This window comes from Bos indicus, chromosome 3 (assembly GCF_029378745.1).
Source record: "Bos indicus isolate NIAB-ARS_2022 breed Sahiwal x Tharparkar chromosome 3, NIAB-ARS_B.indTharparkar_mat_pri_1.0, whole genome shotgun sequence".
Lineage (NCBI taxonomy): Eukaryota > Metazoa > Chordata > Mammalia > Artiodactyla > Bovidae > Bos > Bos indicus.
The window spans coordinates 25,408,688-25,422,934 of record NC_091762.1 but is presented as its reverse complement, the minus strand read 5'-3'; the positions used below and the strand labels follow the sequence as shown (position 1 = coordinate 25,422,934).

Sequence of the window (14,247 nt, the reverse complement as noted above, 5' to 3'; positions counted from 1 at the left end):
AAGTCTGAAAATTTTACATCTAAGAGAGTTTCAGAAAAACATCTATTTCTGCTTTATTGACTATGCCAAAGCCTTTGACTGTATGGATCACAATAACCTGTGGAAAATTCTGAAGGAGATGGGAATACCAGACAACCTGATCTGCCTCTTTAGTTACCTGTATGCAGGTCAGGAAGCAATAGTTAGAACTGGACATGGAACCACAGACTGGTTCCAAATAGGAAAAGGAGTATGTCAAGGCTGTATATTGTCACCCTGCTTATTTAACTTCTATGCAGAGTACATCATGAGAAATGCTGGGCTGGAGGAAGCACAAGCTGGAATCAAGATTTCCGGAAGAAATATCAATAACCTCAGATATGCAGGGATATGCAGGGAGAAGGCAATAGCAATGGCAACCTAGTACTCTTGCCTGGAAAATCCCATGGACGGAGGAGCCTGGTGGGCTGCAGTCCATGGGGTCACGAAGAGTGGACATGACTAAGCAACTTCACTTTCACTTTTCACTTTCATGCATTGGAGAAGGAAATGGCAACCCACTCCAGTGTTCTTGCCTGGAGAATCCCAGGGATGATGGAGCCTGGTGGGCTGCCATCTATGAGGTTGCACAGAGTCGGACACAATTGAAGCGACTTAGCAGCAGCAGCAGCAGATATGCAGATGACACCACCCTTATGGCAGAAAGTGAAGAAGAACTAAAGAGCCTCTTGATGAAAGTGAAAGAAGAGAGTGCAAAAGTTGGCTTAAAGCTGAATGAACATTCAGAAAACTAAGATCATGGCATCTGGCCCCATCACTTCATGGCAAATAGATGGGGAAACAGTGGAAACAGTGGCTGACTTTATTTTTGGGGGGCTGTAAAATCACTGCAGATGGTGATTGCAGCCATGAAGTTAAAAGATGCTTACTCCTTGGAAGTAAAGTTATGACCAACCTAGATAGCATATTAAAAAGCAGAGACATTTCCTTGTCCACAAAGGTCCATCCAGTCAAGGCTATGCTTTTTCCAGTAGTCATGTATGGATGTGAGAGTCGGACTATAAAGAAAGCTGAGCACCGAAGAATTGATGCTTTTGAACTGTGGTGTTGGATAAGACTCTTGAGAGTCCCTTGGACTGCAAGGAGATCCAACCAGTCCATCCTAAAGGAGATCAGTCCTGGGTGTTCATTGGAAGGAGTGATGTTGAAGCTGAAACTCCAATACTTTGGCCACCTGATGCAAAGAGCTGACTCATTTGAAAAGGCCCTGATGCTGGGAAAGATTGGGGGCAGGAGGAGAAGGGGACGACAGAGGATGAGACGGTTGGAGGGTATCACTGACTCAATGTACATGGGTTTGGGTGGACTCTGGCAGTTAGTGATGGACAGGGAGGCCTGGTGTGCTGCGGTTCATGGGGTCGCAAAGAGTTGGGCACGACTGAGTGACTGAACTGAACTGGACTGAACTTATAAATGCTCAGATACCTTAGTCACAAATGGGAGAATTTTTGCATGTATCATACACACAGAGCTTTCTCATAGATAACATTTCAGTTGGCTTTGAATGTCCATCAATATTTTCCTTTTGGTTTTTGTCAGAACTGAGTATACTGGCCAATGAACAGGTCAGATTTTCTCTGCGGACCATGAATGAGTGAGTGAGTGAAAGTCACTAAGTCGTGCCTGACTCTTTGCAACCCCATGGACTCTAGCCTGCCAGGCTCCTCTGTCCATGGAATTCTCCAAGCAAGAATACTGGAGTGGGTAGCCATTCCCTTCTCCAAGGGATCTTCCCAACAAGGGATTGAACCTGGGTCTCTTGCATTGCAGGCAGATTGTTGACCATCTGAGCCACCAGGGAAGTCCATTATGTGGCCCATGAAGCAACACAAAAATATTTGTGCACATTTAGAGAATAAACTTAAACGCAGGCATGAATATTAAAGCATAGATTTTTCCTCAGTGTTTTAGATGGTTTCACATAAAATTCCACCTTTAGGATTTTAAAGTTGTAATTAAGCTATGTACAGGTACATACACATACACATTCCTAATTTGTACACATGGCACCATGTAAGGACAAATTTAGTACATGTGCAGTCTGTCTTCTCTTCCCTTCCTGTTCCTTTGCTTGAGCTGTTTGTTCCCTTTACATAGAATGTCCCCACATTTGAAAGTCAGGACCTATCTCTACCCAAGGGTGGGCAGCTTTGATCCCAGTGAAAGAAGACTGGGTATGTGGCAAAGTGCAAAAATCTGAGGCTACATATTTAACTATGGTAAATTCATCAAATCCAATTTCCTCAAATTTTCTAATTTCTAAAATTCCTACCTTCTTTATGCTTCCATTGCCCTCTATGTAAAATGGGGATATATATGTACGTATATATACAGCATATAATTTTAATTGTAGTATGGGTCAATTGGGAAAACATATTTAGAAGATGAAAACTGTCAGCTCCACTTCCTTTCCAATGCCACCTTCTCTGCAAGGCTCCTCTAGCTCTCACCACCTAGGCTAACCTAACCTCATCTTCTGTGAAATGCCCAGAATACTCCATTTCTCCTTCATAGACTTCACTGACAATTTTCTGCATTGTGTCATACAGTTTAACAAACATATACTGAATACCTACTCTGTATCAGGCATGTCTATTTTCTTTTTTTCCCCCTAACTAATCCTTAAACTTCTTGAGGTTAGGATCTGTATACTATTCATATTCCACTCCTTCCACTGTCTAGATAGTCTGACACCTAGTGCTTGAAGAAGAATGTATTTATTGTTTGGCATTTAGTAACACTGGCTACTAAAAATGCAAGAAATGTCTGTATATCCATTCTCAAATGTGTACACATCTTCATATAGAATTACATGGTGGAAATTATATGCAATGCCAGTATTTGGGATCATAACCATTTTCATCCTCATGATGAAATACTACCACTATTACTACTAGAATGATGAAGTGATAGCTAACATTCCTGAGACCATATACAAAGGGGCAAATTCTCTTTCCATTCCCACATGGGTCTTTGGAGTAGTTCCTTCCAGAGCAAAACCAGTTTCCCTAAAGAGAAGGCGAAAGAACACGTGGACTGCTGTCTCTGTGGAATCACATTAGCAGAAACCTAAGCATGTTTTCAAAGAATGATAATTTATAAATAAAGACTATCTCACAAACACAGTATGGTGGCTAGATGAAATTCTCAAGTTTCAGGGGGAAATTACATAATTTCAAAACGAGGCTGTGTGTACATAGCACCGAGCCATCCAAATGAAAGCTTGAGCAAATCACTGTGGAATGCGATCTTTGCTGGCCCAGACATTTCAAGTCGTTATTGGAAATATGTAATGTGGTTCTGACACTCTTTTACTACTCATGGATCAACTGCATTAGAGTGAAGTTTCACTTGAATGCTCTGCTCCTAATCGACCGCAGTTTGGGAAACCAGAAAGCCAAATAGGTTAGAATTGTGTTTAAAGTAAGAATGAAGAGGCTCTGACTTAAGGCTGATGAGAGTATCCTACAAATAGAAGTCAGGGTCAGTGCATAGCCTTTATATTATCTATTTTGAGCTCTCCCTCCTCCAGAGTGGAGATTTAAAAGGAGACAGAACTCTATGAATTTCCCATGTAACAGAAGCAATTTTGTTGGATTATCTTTTCTTCCTTTGAGAAGAAAAATACAAGACTTCCTAAACAGGCTCTTGAGGAATTCACCTGCGGCCACTGTCCCAGTTGCTACCGACCATGAAAGGTTTTAAGCAGAAGTAGAGCTAAGAGCGGACTGTCTGCATGCCTGGAAGGTCCAGTGGTCCTCAAAGAGTTTGGCTTCTGGGCCTCTTTCATGGCCACCACTCCTAACTGCCTTGAGACTCTCAGTACGCACTGATTGTAGCATTTCACTTCTCTTGGGAAGAGGGGCCAAAACAGGTCCTGAGTGTGGAGGCACTGAGGTTGGAGATGTGCTCTCTTTCCCAGGTGTGCATGCTGGCCTTGGCTGATACTACCCAGGAGCCCGCATTGGATCCACTTTTGCTACAGTGACTACATTAATGCAGGTCTGGTGCATTCCAGGTCCATCTCTGTGATGCGCATCCTGCCTTCCCTTCTCTTCTGAAACCATTCAGAAGAGCGTCTGTGAGCCGGTGTGGGAAGCTTGTTGCCCAAATGCTCCCCTGGAAGAATGTGGGGGAGCCAGATGTGAGATGGACCTCCTCTGAGTGAAGGCTCCTCAGAGTCCCAGCACAGATTGGAGATGAATGGCTTTCTAATTGAACTCTGGGTCTGTAACATCGGGCTATCCCACATCCAAGTCAAGATGCCTGTCCACATCAGATGTAAAAACTGGCCCGTTATCATCCCTGATTTTCTCTGAGCATCTTTGAAGAAGAAAGAGTCCTTTGGGTGGGAGGGTGAGGGGGGGGCTAATTGATCCCAGGCCTGAGAATTGGACGTGGATTTCTATGGCTACTTCAGAAGAAAACTTCCAATATTTTAAATCCAGGTATCACATAATGTTTCAACTTGGGCACACACATGTGGGACATCCTAACAAAAGATAGAAGGCATGTTCTCTGACCTTAACAGTGCAGAACGAGTTTTCCATGACAGCAGGGGTAGTGCAGCAAGAGTTAATGCTACAAAACCCACAGTATTGGCAGTCGTAAATAAATCCAGGGGAGCCCATTCAGATAGTACTCAGGCAACACTACAGAGCCTATTATGAAACCATCCAAGAACCGAGACACATAAAAACTTTTATTAGTCATCACTGAAATAAAGTGCAAACAAGTTTGTTTTGAAAGATCCCAAAATCTTTACGCTTTTGGTCTGCAGAGTCATAAAAATAGTGCCTGACAAATTTTAAGCGATATTCTAATTAATTGTTGGATTTTTATAGTTTCTTGTAAGATGGATATTAACAAGGCAGGGTAAGAGGAAAGCCTGAGTTCTAAGTCCTTTGCACAAACCCACTGGCCAGCCAGACCAGATTTTTGCATCTGCTAGAAGCGGAATGGATCATTAATCTGAAGATTATTGTTATTTTCACACTGATTAAAGTAGAATGTGAAGTGTACACAAAGTTCACAAATGGATGGAAAATTATTCCAGTTGTTTCTCTGTCATGTGCAGGAAGCACTTTCTGGGGCATTTTTACACTGTTTCTTTGGTGAAACTAACACTTTGTAATACACCGATAACACGACCCCCTTTAATACCATCACACACTCAGTAATTACCATAAAAAAGTATGACCCAACACTTTCATATATACACATTTCTGATTTATAGTCTTCAATTGGACACAGTGATAGTGTAGACAATGTGGGACAACTTTTTTCCTAAAAGGGGATTTTGTTAAAAGGGAAATAGATTTTTTTACATGCCCATCATTAGTAACAAACAGCCCCAACAATGAGAGGGGATTTGCTATCAAAAAATGAATTAATTTTTTTTAAAAAAAGTGACTATAAAATTATTACTTCAATTCTTGTTTTTTAAAAAATTACAAAAGTCTCTTCAATCAATACATTTACCTACCTCATAATATAAGGGAGCATTATTACCACCTACAGGTTTCTTTGCCTTTTTAGATGTACTTCCAAAAAGTGCACTTGATCCATTGACCTGTAAGAAAATTCATTCATAAGGAAAAAGAAGGGCTTACTTAAAGAATACTTAGATAGATGTTCCTTTCAAGTACCTAGATGACTTGAGGGATTGGGGAAGAGACAGCCATCAGTTAGTTCAAATATTTATAGCCACTTTGGTAAGCCATTAGTAATCGTATGAGGACGTGCCATCTGACAGAACTTCTCTGCGTTATCGTTCTCCTCCAACCTCTGACAGCTATGATTCTTTGGAGGCTTCGTTTTTCCAGTTAGTTATAGCCTTCCTTGGAACATTAAATAGTTTAGTCTTTTATTGCTATTGAGACCTTTATTAAATAATTCCTCACAAAACCTAGCATGTGGAGCCTAGTATGACCTCAGACATTTTTGTTGAATGAATGGATGCTGAAAGGGCAGCATTCACGAACAAAAAACAACCCCTTCCAGATTAGATCTTTCCAAATTTATTCTAGCTAAGTGTTTCAGCAAAGCCATGCACCCAAACTTACCAAACCGCCCAAGAATGTGTTAGTTTTATTGATTTCATTACTTTATTATTTTAAGAAAGACGTCTCCAACGGGCGTCGGGGTGAGAAGGGACAGGTACCTGCTGGACGATGTCTTGCCAGGAGACAATACTGAAGAGTCTGCGCTGAGGGACTTGGACAGCGAGGGTGAGAGCACGAATGAGAACCTCGTCCTCGATCCGGTTTCCAGCGACAAAAGCGATGGAGCCCTTCCAGTCGTTCTGTGACAAAATCAGAAGGAATCAGGTTCTAAGTACTCCTGCCGAGGTAATTTTGTGTCAGAGGCTTCCACTGACAAACAGGGTAACAGTCCTGGAAACCTTACTTTAAAGACAGGCTGACCTTATGGTGTATGTGGGTTTTTGATTCAAGCAGCCACAAGGCGGCAGTATTGTGCCAAATTTCATGCAACTTGCCCCAAAAGCAATTTCCCTGAGAAACGAGACCTATATTTTAAGGAAGACAGTTTTTAATTTTTTAAATGACACATTTTCACTATAATGCTGTGCAATAATACTTTGGTATTAGAAAGCAATAGTTCATCTGTATGTTACATATGTGTATGAATGTACAATTTCCAATGCAGGAATCTTTGTTTTGTTCCCTGATACATCTTAAGACTCTAAATACTGCTAGGAAAATAGGGAGGAGCTTGATAAATATTTTTTGATTGTTTGGTAATATTGAGTGAGTTGCCAAATAGGCTTTTTTTACATGAGGTAAAATTCAATCCCAGAGTTTTTGATGTAAAATATTTTTCACTATTCACCATCCATGGATCTAGTTTTTGTAAAGCACCGAACTAGAATACATATTCTCCTCCTAATGTAAACACAACACTCTCATTGCTAATTCATATGCGAGTTCTTTTCACTCTCAAGAAATAGGCTGCAGTTTTAAACTTGAACATGAAATGTTTCGTCAAATAAAAAAATAAGTTACTAAAAAACAATATATTTATTCAGTAATCCCTTTCTATTATAATTTTGTTGGGAAGAAGCAATTCTCTGGAGGAAATGAGGAATGGAATTGACTGACTTTCCCATGATGCGGTGCTGCTGCTAAGTTGCATCAGTCGTGGCTGACTCTGTGCGACCCCATAGGTGGCAGCCGACCAGGCTCCCCCATCCCTGGGATTCTCCAGGCAAGAACACTGGAGTGGGTTGCGATTGCCTTCTCCAATGCATGCAAGTGAGAAGTGAAAGTGAAGTCACTCAGTCGTGTCCGACTCTTCGCGACCCCATGGACTGCAGCCTACCAGGCTCCTCTGTCCATGGGATTTTCCAGGCAAGAGTACTGGAGTGGGTTGCCATTGCCGTCTCTAGGAAAGCCAAACTCATGCAAATCAGGTCTATTGCTTTTGAACACTCACTGCCTTGGGGAGATGGACCAAGCAAACGTGATACATTCATCAGGAAAGGGAGACAATAATAAGGGAGGACACCCTGGCCCTGCGACCTCTTTAGACCTCAGTTTCTCCCTTTATAAAATAAGGGGGTTGGACAGAGGCATATGTAAGATTTCCTCTAGCTCCATTCCAGAGATCTGATAAAAATAGAGTAAAATTCACCCTTGGTCAATTCCAGAATATTGTCTAAGAAGATCTGGAAAGATTTTACAGAAATTTAATGAAACACATACTTTTCCATGGTTCTCTGGGTTTCTGTCCAATTCATGTGTCAAGGTAATGATAAGAACTAGAGTACAGATAGGAGAAAAGACAAATTCTTCTTTACCATCAAAGAGTGACTATTGTTAAATGTCTCTTACTTCTCTGCATGGAAACTCACTAACCCTAACCACATAACAAAACCCACACAATTTTCAGTGTTGTCACCAAAACAAATAACACACATAAAAGCATAAAAATGTCTGTTTAATCTACAAAGTGTGTATTTGTGTTTGTGTACATGTACAAGCATGCATGTAGGTGCGGCTCTGCGTTTCCTTCTGTTAAACTGGATTTAAAATCTTTTTTTGTTGACTAATTCACCATAGGAAGACTGAGCATCTGTTTTTCAAATAGCCTGAGTCTGAAAAGCAAGTGTGATATTTATAACTGGAAAAAAATTCCATAATCACCAAACGACCTTTCTCCACATTGGATGACTTTTCTTTCCTCTCGTCTGCTCCCTCAGTCAAAACTGCAATGACAATCATCATTAAAGAAGAAAAATCTTTCCTTCCTTAGGAAAGTAGATGAAGTTCCTGAACAGGCAATGCCTTGATGTTCCTATGAGTTATAGTTTCTACACTGAAGATTTTAATGGCTACATTTACCCGCTTATCCCACACCCTCTTACAGATTTCCTAGCCAATTTTCAAAAGCTAATGGTGACGAGAAATCAAATCTCAGCTCTTTGGGGACAATTCACAAAGAGGGCATCGTAATCCACCATCTACCCATTAGTGTCTGGCATTCGAGACAGGTGTTGACTATTTCAGATTGGAAAAAGAAAAAAAAAAGGTGAGGGAAAGAGGAGGAGGTAGGAGGTAACAATTATTGAAATCTGCCATGTGTCAGGCATATGTTATCTCATTGAATCCTTAAGTAATCCCTTTAAATAGGGGCACTAATACTTTATAGATGGAAAAACAGAGGCCCAACGAAGTTAAACAGCTTGTTTCAAGGTCATTTTGGCAGAACTTCATGGAGACCACATACATGGCTCACAATTTTGTGATTATTTCAGAACAGTTTTGAGAGCAAGCCTTTAGGTTCAGAGCGCCTTTCCATAATCCTTAAATTGCACCTAATGGCTATTTTGGCCACAGTATACCTAATAGAGGATGATTTATATCACATGTTCAAGTATATAGAGGTTTCAAAATAGATGATGTATTAAAACTTTAAAATGTCTAAGATTACTTTTTTTTTTTTTATCAAAGACTATTTTACAAAGGCTAAAAGAGTTTGAGGAAATTTTCCCAAGCTTGTCTCTCTCTCAAAGCCCATTGTTCTTGTTGCTTTGCACTGTAGGAGTGCATCTTGACACAAAATCTTTTCCTCTGATTATTGGCGAGGTACTGAGACTCCTGGGGTCCCAGTGGTCACCCTGTGACAGACTGCCTGCACTAGAGCAGGAGGAGATTTGTTCACGTTCAGAATTCTCTACAAGGTCCATTGGGAGCTAGGCCAAGTGTCTCCATTGGAAGGGGTCTCAAGAGTTCAGTTGAGGTCTACTTTCTGCACTCTCAAGCCCACCAAACACCTACTCTAAAAATTGAGTCTATTTGGCAAAATAGGACTTTGTTGGAATCATGGATTAGTGTCTGATTACCTCACCAGAACCCAGGGAAGCATGAGATGGACTGATCAGACAGTAATAACACAAAGATTGCCTGCCCAGAAGGATGCTCTCACTGGCATTCTGCACTAGGGGGCAGCGAGATGCCAGGAAACACACAATACTCTCATTACAGAGAGCAATCATTTCCAACTGTGTCTAATTAGGGAGACTCGTTAACTGAGTGATGGTTGGCAAATATAATTTTTGAACTTCTTTCTTAGTATTTCAGGATAATGGTAGATTTCAAATCTCTCCAATCTGGCTGCAGTATTAAAAACAGGAAATTAATTTGGAAAAAAAATTAAACCCAATTTAAATTTGGCAAAATACTGTTAAAATGCACCCTTCCACTGGTATCCCACCCTAAAACGCAACTAAGCATAGTCCTTAAATTTGAGTTCACAGGGCAGCAAGCGAAGTGAGCACAGAGAAAACGAGTGTTGACCAGAGAGGACAAATGAAAGTGCAACACACCGAACCTGATTCATCACACTCCTGAGTCCTGCAGGGCTCCTACCTGTGTGCGAATTTGATTAAGACCGTTCAAGAAGCTTGGGTGTAATTAGCAGCATGAGCCTAGAGAAAGAAACCATTAATCATCTTCAGAAAACTACACTAGATGTATCCAACAGTGAAGGAAGAGGGTTCCAGTCTGGCACATCTCAAACACCTTAGGAAATAAAATCAGCTTTCTATTGCCGGCAGACATCTACTGAACATGCTTATTGCCAAGTCTTGCCCTCGAGTAGTTACTGATAAAGTCATTCCCAGGATGGAATGAAGTCACAAATGGACACAACCCATTACCTTCTATTTACTTTATCAGCCTCACCTAATTTGAAGCCTGGCAGGAGGGTGCCCTAACCCAAACACATGCCCGACTCCTACGGCAAGAAAGTACTCAAGTAAATGCAGAGAATCTGGCTGCTCGCATAAACCCACTGTCCCAGAGACACACGGTAGATTCATAACAAATTTTCTTTCATACATTGAAAATTCTCCAACTTTTACTTAGGCATTCCTATATTCTAATATAATTACCAAAACCCTTTCAAATGTAAGTGAAAAGTAGTACAGTGTAGGGCACTTAATTCAATATGCTGTCATGAACCATAATGGAAATGAATATGTAGAAAGAATATATGTGTGTATATATATATAAATATATATACATATATGTAAAACTGAATCACTTTGCTGTATAGAAGAAAGTAACACAGCACTATAAATCAAATACACGTCAATAAAATAAATTGAAAAAAATAAGTGAAAAGTAGCTTTTCCATGATGAGAGTGAGAGTTCTTCCTTCTGTTAGCACAATTAATTGGCTGGTACAGGGAATACAAGGGCAAATATGCATGTGCTCTCTTCTGCGTCCTTTGCTAGTCTCAGGGGGTCTGCTGCCCTGGATGATCGGGGTGAGATTCCCTCAGTCCTCTACCCAGAACTGATTGGAACCTGTGGAGCTCTATGAAGCAAAAAGCCCTATAAAGCCCCAAATAAAATCAATGCAACATTGAAAAAGTCAGGTTTTTGTTGAGAGTTATCTAACACTGTGCAGATATGCAAACCTGTACTTTATGTCAATACTCTGCTGAAAGGATAACCTTTTTGTTAAGTAGATTTACTGCCTAATGGACAGGGATTTGTGAATGTCTTTTTCATACAGCGTTTTTCCTTCAAAAGGAGTCTTGGATCTCCATCAGCAAAGGAGTGTTAGTATGGGCTGTTGGCCAGAAGAAGAAATATTTTTATTACATTGAACTGGCTGCTATAATCGTATTTGTTAAAAGGGGATCCTAACTGTAAAATGAGTTGGAAATATAAGTTAAAAATTGGGTACACATTGCTATGTAACAAACAAGAACAATACAAAGGACCGGGATGCAGTCTGACTGTCTTTACTAAATAAGTTCGCTTCCCTGGTGTCTCAGATGGTAAAGAATCTGCCTGCAATGCGGGAAACCTGGGTTCGATCCCTGGGTTGGGAAGATCCCCTGGAGGAGGGCAGGGCAATCCATTCCAGTAATCTTGCCTGGAGAATCCCCACGGACAGAGGTGCCTGGTGGGCTACAGTCCATGGGGTCGAAAAGAGTTGGACACCACTGAGTGGCTAAGTACAGCACGGCACATGGATGCTTCTTTAATTATAGGTTTCTCACAATTTATTATAAAGGCTACAGTTTGGCATCTCATCACCATGCTGTTATAAGTGTTCCTTATTTAGGAATTATTTCACAGAACTGTCACATTTTCTCAAGGAGACTGTAAGCCCTTTAGATTGGAAACATTGTTTTATGTGCTTTTGGAGCTCATAGTGCCCAGCAGTGAATGTAAAACAGAGCAGGGCTCTCTCTGTGTAAATATCTGTTAATCAACAGAGAAGATGCTTAGAAAGAAATCTGACCCTGGGAATCATAAAGCCCTAGAATGTCAGGGCTGAGCAGGACCTACAGTCCCTAGCCTTGAAGTCCTTTGGGAGGAAAACAGACTGGATCTGATCTAACATGGTTCATATCAGGGGTCAGTAACAAGGGTGTGGGAAGCCAAACCCTGCTAAGCCATCCCCCTGCTAAGACCTGTTTCCTGGGAGTGACTTAGACCAGTAGGCAGACTGGCAGCTAGGGGAAGGAGGCAGCTCTTTCTGAGAGGAGGGAAAAGCCAGAGAATCACATACACGTACGTGCTGACTAAAAAACGACTCCTCCCACCTCTGTCCTTCTTCCTACTTTCTCCCATCTCCCATCAAAAAGGCCATTGGTGGGCAGTTCCCTCTTCCCTTTCACCTATTGCCTATGGGCTGCAAATTCTATGCTTCCTTTCTCTTTTAAGATGCCTTTGACATTCTTAGGGGCTTGATTTTAGGGTGGAAGGTATCAGAGTAGGGTGGGGAGAGAAGAAACCACACATAAAATGGGTCATCTAAGTCCAGAATGTACACCTGATTCTTGTCTTCTACAGTAACACCACCCTCTCTGAACACACTCTGACTTCGTCCAGGAGTGTGGTCATCATCATTGTTGTTCAGTCGCTCAGTTGTGTCCAACTCTCTGAGACCCCATGGACTGCAGCACACCAGGTTTTCCTGCCCTTCACCATCTCTGGACCCTTGCTCAAATTCACATCTATTGAGTCAGTGATGCCATCCAACTATCCTGTCCTCTGTTGTCCCCTTGTCCTCCTGCCTCCAATCTTTCCCAGCATCAGGGTCTTTTCTAACAAATCAGCTTTGGCCGAATTTTCTGACTTCATCCAGGAGTGTGCTGAATCAGATTGCCCACCGCGCTTCCTGACTCTATTCAGTGAGGCTGTGTTGATAGCCTGAAATTTGCTGCGGTGGGAGCATTTACACTATGGCACTAGCAATGCTACGAATCAGAGCTTCCCTCCTGAAGAGCAGGTTATTAAATATTTAGCAGCACACTGTGGCCCCATCTCAGGAAGGTCTGTGGGTCTGAGACTGACTCAGAGCTGATCTTGACTTAAAAGGCCAAGGCTGTCGCTGAGAAAATACTGAAGGGCAAAGCAGATTTTCTCCATCCTCCCCCTTCCTGCCCCTAATACACATTGTGCAGCCATGTGCCATGTGAATTCATAATTAAATGTCTGTTGATGCTGGTTCAGTGGTGGCTGGGCCTTTAGCACTATCCTTCAAAATGGGCCTATAAAAAGCAGGTGACGAGGTAAGGACAGAGAGGCCACTGTGGTAGAAGCAGGGCCAACCCACTCCAAGGCTCTCCTTTCCTCTTGGCCATCTCAAGGGTTACTTCCTCACTCAGGACCTGAGCACTGTGGCTGTTGCTGTGGGAGGTCCCCACTACTCCCTGCCCACAGGTGATGAAGCTCCCTCATACTCTGGTGGCCCCTTGGAAAGGCATTGGTCATTGTGGCATAGTGATCTTTGAGCCTAGCCTCAGGATACAGAATGCCTGTTTTTGAAGCTCATTGAACAAGCTGTGCATCCTTGGGCAAGTTACTTAACTTCTCTGTGCCTCATGTATAAATAAGGGCAAATACAGTACCTTGCTGCTAAGTCACTTCAGTCATGTCTGACTCTATGCGACCCCATAGATGGCAGCCCACCAGGCTCCCCCATCCCTGGGATTCTCCAGGCAAGAACACTGGAGTGGGTTGCCATTTCCTTCTCCATTTAACTCTAATCCCTGTCTTTTCAAAGCTGATGATGGGTTGACATCTCTGACAGATCTGCGCTTGGGATTGTTTTAAAGATTGAATGAGAAAATCTATAGAGAGCCTTTCTCGGCACAGCACTTAGCAATAATCAAAGCCATCATGATGGATATTATTTTGGGAGTTTTCCTTGCATTAGTCATTAGAACAAACATAGTTATCCCATACATGCTGTTTCAAGTGTGGAAAACTTATGGGTGAACCAAGAAAAAAATCAAACAATATCAACAGCTGCCTCATGAGTGACAATTTGTAAAACAGTTTTCTTTTGATAACAATAAACTTGTTAATTAATATATTTTTAAAATATTTTAGGTCTTTGGAAGAGATGGTAAAAAATCATGAACACAGTATATTTAAAACTCTACAGGTATAGAATTTTGGGAGCTGTGGGAGAGAATGTGAGTGTGAGGCAGGAGAAGGCTTTAAATCATTTTGTACTTGGCGCAGATCTGTCAGAGATGTCAACCCATCATCAGCTTTGAAAAGACAGGGATTAGAGTTAAATGGAGAAGGCAATGGCAACCCACTCCAGTACTCTTGCCTGGAAAATCCCATGGACGGAGGAGCCTGGTGGGCTGCAGTCCACGGGGTCGCGAAGAGTCGGACACGACTGAGCAACTTCCCTTTCACTTTTCACTTT

General features: G+C 41.7%; 1 protein-coding gene across 4 annotated transcripts in view; it reads right to left on the bottom strand.

The window, feature by feature from the left end:
• Nucleotides 1-14,247, bottom strand: part of SPAG17 (sperm associated antigen 17) — a 254,113-nt gene that overhangs the window by 216,192 nt on the left and 23,674 nt on the right. For all 4 annotated transcript variants that reach the window (XM_070785824.1, XM_070785828.1, XM_070785827.1 and 1 more), the window contains exons 2-3: nt 6,203-6,343; nt 5,525-5,611 (exon numbers count right to left, since the gene is read on the bottom strand). In XM_070785824.1, coding sequence (XP_070641925.1) covers nt 5,525-5,611; nt 6,203-6,343 — 228 coding nt within the window. The remainder of the gene's footprint in view (nt 1-5,524; nt 5,612-6,202; nt 6,344-14,247) is intronic.